At 46.7% G+C, this 6,000-nt stretch overlaps 1 protein-coding gene across 2 annotated transcripts in view; it reads left to right on the top strand.

Moving 5' to 3' along the window:
* The first annotated feature begins 2,319 nt into the window (after nucleotides 1-2,319).
* The window catches only part of mkln1 (muskelin 1, intracellular mediator containing kelch motifs), a 31,479-nt gene continuing 27,798 nt past the window's right edge, over nucleotides 2,320-6,000 (top strand). For both annotated transcript variants that reach the window (XM_080518059.1, XM_080518058.1), the window contains exons 1-3: nucleotides 2,320-2,405; nucleotides 3,931-4,000; nucleotides 5,436-5,578. In XM_080518059.1, coding sequence (XP_080374185.1) covers nucleotides 2,326-2,405; nucleotides 3,931-4,000; nucleotides 5,436-5,578 — 293 coding nt within the window. In that variant the 5' untranslated portion in view covers nucleotides 2,320-2,325. The remainder of the gene's footprint in view (nucleotides 2,406-3,930; nucleotides 4,001-5,435; nucleotides 5,579-6,000) is intronic.

The following is a 6,000-nucleotide window of genomic DNA, read 5'->3' as shown; positions in this document are numbered from 1 at the left end:
ACAAGCTGTGACTGGCACAGAAGTCCAATAACAGAACACGGCTCGGGTTCAGATCGGGGAGGCCGTTCCTCCCAATCACCCCCTTCCAGGTCTCGCTGTCATTGCCCACGTGGGCGTTGAAGTCCCCCAGGAGAACAATGGAGTCCCCAGTTGGGGCACTATCCAGCACCCCTCCCAGGGACTCCAAGAAGGTTGGGTACTCTAAACTGCTGTTCGGTCCATAGGCCGAGACAACAGTCAGAGACCTGTCCCCTACTTGAAGGTGTAGGGACGCAACCCTCTCGTTCACCGGGGTGAACTCAAACACATGACGGCTGAGCTGTGGGGCAATAAGCAAGCCCACTCCAGCCTGCCGCCTTACACCGTGGGCAACTCCAGAGAAGTGGAGTATCCAGCCCCTGTCGAGGAGCTGGGTTCCAGAGTCCAAGCTGTGAGTGGAGGTGAGCCCGACTATATCTAGACGGTATCTCTCAGCCTCCCTCACAAGCTCGGGCTCCTTCCCCCCCAGCGAGGTCACATTCCATGTCCCAAAAGCCAGAGTCTGTGTCCGGGGATCGGGTCGTCGAGGCCCCTGTCGTCGACTGCCCCCCAATCCACACTGCACCCGACCCCTACTGCCGTAGGGGTCGAGTGCATTGTGGATTGGGTCGTGGGTCGTGGGTCGTGGGTCGTGGGTCGTGGGTCGTGGGTCGTGGGTCGTGGGTCGTGGGTCGTGGGTCGTGGGTCGTGGGTCGTGGGCACACAGGAGGACGAGGAGGAAGGGCCCATGTCGTCCCTTCGGGCTGAGCCCGGCCGGGTCCCGCGGGCAAGAGCCCGGCCACTAGGCGCTCACAGTCGAGCCTCGACCCCGGGCCTGGCTCCAGGGTGTGGCCCCGGTTGCGCCAAACCGGGCGACGTCCCTTCTCTCCTCTGATGTATGTCCATAGGGGTGTTTTGAACTCCTTTTGGTCTGACCCATCACTTGGAACCTGTTTGCCTTGGGAGACCCTACTGGGGGGCATAAAGCCCCCCGACAACATAGCTACGAGGATCACTTGGGAGCTCAAACTCCCCCACCACGATGAGGTGGCAGTTCAAGGGGGAGTTGTGTTTGTCTTAACTACAATGTATTTGCAAGTCAACAGAAAAAAATAAATAATTCAAACTATGGCTTTCTAAAATTTCTCATGCAATCTTTTTGTATTATAATATACATGAAGTTGTTGTTTTGCATGTGTTAGTCTTTATTTTGGTTCACATATGACATTTGACCACACTGTAAGGCAATTAAGGTTATGAATTGCAAATGTAAGATCGTATTTTCCAGAGAAAAAAAGCATAAAATGGCACGATTACTTTGAGAAGGCAGTAATTGTTGCTTAGAAAGACACCGAAACCTCCTCTCTGACCTGTTATCCATCAAACCTTACAGTGAAGGCAAAAACTGGTGGACGCGCTCTCAAAAATATCTAAAAATTTGTTAAACCTAGATAAACAAACTGCTTTAACAACAACATGAATAAATTCTGTTTAATAGTAAATGTTCAAAAACAACCTAAAAAGAAGAGTATTACCACATTTTACCACTAGATGGTGTATTGAGTCACTGTGCTAGCGTTAATACAAGAAGAGGAGAAGAAGAAAAGGCTGGAGCGTCTGATATTTAAAGGGATTCTTTGAATAGTAAACTGTCAACTGTTATAACTGAGGAATAATGAGTCATTTCTTCCACCCTGAGGAAACAACTGGAAATACTTAGATGTTACATATAGTATCTTAAACAAACTTACAGAAGCCAGGAAAACATAATAAAAACATTTGTCTTATCTCCGAATTTTAGCTAGAAAATTATATAATTATAGCATGGCTGCTACAGTATATTTTAATTTCAAGAAGAAATACAGAGAAAAAGAAAAGAATGTAGGGTTAAATTATGAAGGGTTATTAATTTATAATGTGACTAACGCAAATAAACCCACTGACAAAATGCAAAACTCTGAAAGAAGTGACAGTTCTATTTAGAGATTAAAATAAATAAGACATGAACCGACTGATTCTGAGCTACGTCCTGTAGCGGTTTCAAATTAAAAGTTTGTTTCTGGTTCCTGCTTCAAAATAAGGTTTGAACTGAGACTCGTTTTAAATGGAGAAAAAAAAATCGACATTTAAGTCTCGCGCGCACACACGCACGCACACACACACACACACACACACTGTCATGACCGCAAGTTCAAAGTGAAGCGAGTCCACCGCGCTGCGGTGAAACTGCCAAGCCAAACCGGTGTACTGTCTCTTTAAGAGCTTCTCCCCGCGAGCCCCCCACCGCCTGTTATCTTCTGCAACAAGATGGCTGTCGTCCCCGAGAGCAGAGTCCTCACTTTCAGCGTCTTCAAATGGAGCTCCTTCTCCTCCACGTATCTCCCTGAGTGAGTCCCGCAGTCTGCGGCTGTCTCCCGCGCGTGCACGCACTCCTGCTGTTACGGTGCGGCGATCCGCACCTGCGTTTCGCTGCTTTTAATCCGGTCGGCCTTCACGGCCGAGCGCAGCCAGCTAATGCTAACACTGCTAGCGGCGTGGACGTTTGGTTTTCAGACCGCGCAGCCCGGCTTCAATGTTCCGCGGATATATTAAGGCGTTTGTTGTGAATTAAAAACACTGACGGGGCTGCATCCATGAAGGTATTAACGTGGTTTTGTTGCGGATTCATACTAAGCTCTTTGTTCAATTCGTTGAATTCAAGCGAAGTTTGAGTTGGTGGAGTGCATCTTCACATAGATCAAGAACAAACGAATCAAGCACCTGTCTGCAGTATGCTCTCCGGGGTGTCGCGGTGTGGAAAACGAACGCGCAGTCGTCGGCTCGCCGCTGTTATCTAACAGCACTGCTTTAGCAGCTATGCCAATGACGCTGTTCACATCAAACTCTCCGAATCTGTGGCCCCTGCACTCGACTGCACTCCAGTAATAGTTGTGAATAAAGAGTCCCGCAGTGTGGAAGCACCAGCCCGTTGCGAGATCTGCACTTTGTAGACGGGCTAGCCGCAATCTGCTAACAGCACAACAATAACAACAACCTGCTAGCTCACAGAAACCTCAGCAGTGACTAAATGACGCATCAACTTGACTGCACAAGTCATTTACTGTAAAGCCTGAACTCTATGGTTTTATTCAGGCGAATAAACATTTGTTTATTCTGTCGATGTCTTGCACGTATGATCAAATCAAACTTTATTTCTATAGCCCTTTTATAATCACCCGGTGACATCCAAAGTGCTTTACAACAAAGCTAAAACAATACGTTAAGAAGTAAATACGAGAATAAATACATAAAAACAAAAAATAAAATAAAACACAGGTGCTGTCTGTAGGAGGTGCGGCGGTGTTGCAGCTTGTTGAAGCCATCCAGAAATTCATAAAACAGAGCATACAGAGTAAAATAAAATACACTGCCCTAGGCAGAGTTAAAAGCCAACTTAAAAAGGTGAGTCTTCAGTTTTGATTTAAAAAGGCCGAGATCAGTGATGGCACGAATGTCGGGGGGCAGTTTGTTCCACAGTCTGGGAGCAGCGACTGCAAAAGAGCGACACCCCACTGTTTGTATCTCCACCTTGGAATGTCTAGAAGAAGCTGACCTGAAGAACCAGGGCCCTCCAGGGTCACGTAGAGTTAAAATATCAGACAGGAAAGAAGAACCAGGGTCACGTAGAGTTAAAATATCAGACAGTAAAGAAGAACCAGGGTCACGTAGAGTTAAAATGTCAGACAGGAAAGAGGGACCCAGGCCGTTGATGGCATTAAAAACAAACAACAGAAGTTTAACATCGATTCTGAAAGGAACTGGAAGCCAGTGGAGAGACAACAGCACAGGGGGAATGTGATCACATGTATGATGCTCAGATGTGTTTTGTCTACTTGAGATCACTGCATAATGAAGTGAACTTCGTCTCTTCAGGAACATATTGGTGGATAAACCCAACGATCAGTCTTCCAGGTGGTCTTCTGAGAGCAACTACCCTCCACAGGTAAGTCAGCGGTGCAGGTGCACCTTGTGAACCGGGTGTGACGTTGCAGCAGTGGTTGGCTCTGCTCCTCCCGGCACAATGAACCTGGTTTGATTTGAGCTGAGTGGCTCTTTGGTGCAGTCTGCATGTTCTCCCTCTTCCCTAGCCTCCTCCTACACTTCAAACACAAATCAATTCTGCTAATCTTAGTTTATCCTGACAATTAGGTCCAGCCCAAGAACTTTTCACTTTCTATAAAGAGCCTTCTCATTAGCTGTGATTATGTCGTAATACTATATATGTATGATGCATACGGTTACAGGTTTAAGTTGCTATTTCCTAAAGTCCAGTATGACTTGGCTGTTTGGTTCCCTTCAGTTGAGCATATCTAAAATAAGTTAATCGTCTGACAGAAATGCAGCAGATAAAGTAGTTATCCACCCATCTTTGCACTGCATTGCACTAGAGGCAGTCCCAGACTGTGGTTGAGGGCAGGATCCAGCGGGACAGGTCTCCAGGCCCTCACAAGACAAACCCACAGAGACTTTCATACCGACACGACACCGGTGCTCAGATCCACTGTGGTGGAACTTTTCTTTCACACTATTTTACAATAGTTTGTGTGTAAAACATTAGAAGTGGTAGGTGGACAACGCCTTCACCTTCCTGGTTTCGCATTGGTGTTTTTGACACGTTGATGCTCATGTGCATGAGAACTGACGAGCGCACAAGCCACATATTTACAAATGTTTTCCTAATTATGCAGGGCGAGGAGTCGGTCACACTCTTTTCAGTTCACTTTCAACTGTTTTGTTTTAGTTTTTGCCTACAGAAACAAGAGAAAAAGTGAGATTCTAGTTGTAAATGCAGTCAGAAGCCATGGAAGTGGCTGGTGTTGTTTTTGGGGAAAGCTCCAGTGTGGCTGAACGATCCACTTCAGACTGAGACACAACACTCGCTCCCAACTCCAAATTACAGAGATGTCCTTCAACATGTGAGTCATGGCGAGAGCTCGACGGGAGGGTCCGACCCTTTTATTGCATGTTGACCCATTACACAAAGTCACATGAGCTGCTTTCCGTTTGTATTTATTTTGTGTCGATCATAGAGATTGGGGGACTCTTAGAGGTGTGATCATAATATTGATAGAAAAGGTCTTTTCTCTGCAGACGTTGGACTTTGCTGTCCGTGGCTTGTGGCTCTTCTTTCTGGAGCATGTTGGATCGATGCTGTGGCCTTCAGCGTCCTCTTACTAATGGCCGTCGATGGTTTGTCATTTGATGTCCTTGTTCGTTAGGGCATCAGTGACGCCTGGCAGCAGCTCACAGACTGTGTTGCACCACTTTACCTGATGTTTAGAGTCACAGAGATGAGACTCCAACCGTCTCGCAGATCTGCTGTTTGCTCCAAATGTCTTTCACAGCTCTCCCTCACCCTCTCCCTCCCCTCTCTCCAGTTTTTAATCCTGAAACTGGAAAGGCCGGCGATTGTCCAGAGCATCACGTTTGGGAAGTATGAGAAGACTCACGTGTGCAACCTCAAGAAGTTCAAAGTGTTTGGTGGGATGAGCGAAGAGAACATGACGGAGCTTCTGTCAAGGTGAGATGGGGAAAGAGGAGAGGGTTCTGAAAGAATCTCCACACGGAACCCGGGATGTCTTGATCTGATCAGTGGTATTATATCAGGGCCGGTCTTGTGGTGTTGTACAGAGTGATTGATCTTTACCAAACCAGTTAACTCATCATTGTTGTCTACTGTCAGTTGCTTGTCAATTAAGACTTGATTTGTTTGAATGTGTAGTGTCAGATAACTCATTGGGGGCCAGATTCTAACTACCTATATAGGTGTGTGTGAGACGTGTGATGGAACTACAAAACAAGATGGCGGATCACCAGAAACTACATTCAAATGGAGGTTATCAGAGAGCAGGAAGTCTGTCCTGGGTCTCCACCATGTGCTGGAGAACAATGGAACATGGAAGCTAGTCTTTAGCGTCTGTTTCCTGTGTGTCTCTGCTAAAG

Source organism: Blennius ocellaris, assembly GCF_963422515.1.
Source record: "Blennius ocellaris genome assembly, chromosome: 22".
In the NCBI taxonomy this organism is placed as follows: domain Eukaryota; kingdom Metazoa; phylum Chordata; class Actinopteri; order Blenniiformes; family Blenniidae; genus Blennius; species Blennius ocellaris.
Note: the sequence above shows the minus strand (reverse complement) of the source record. Positions and strands in the feature narration are given on the sequence as shown.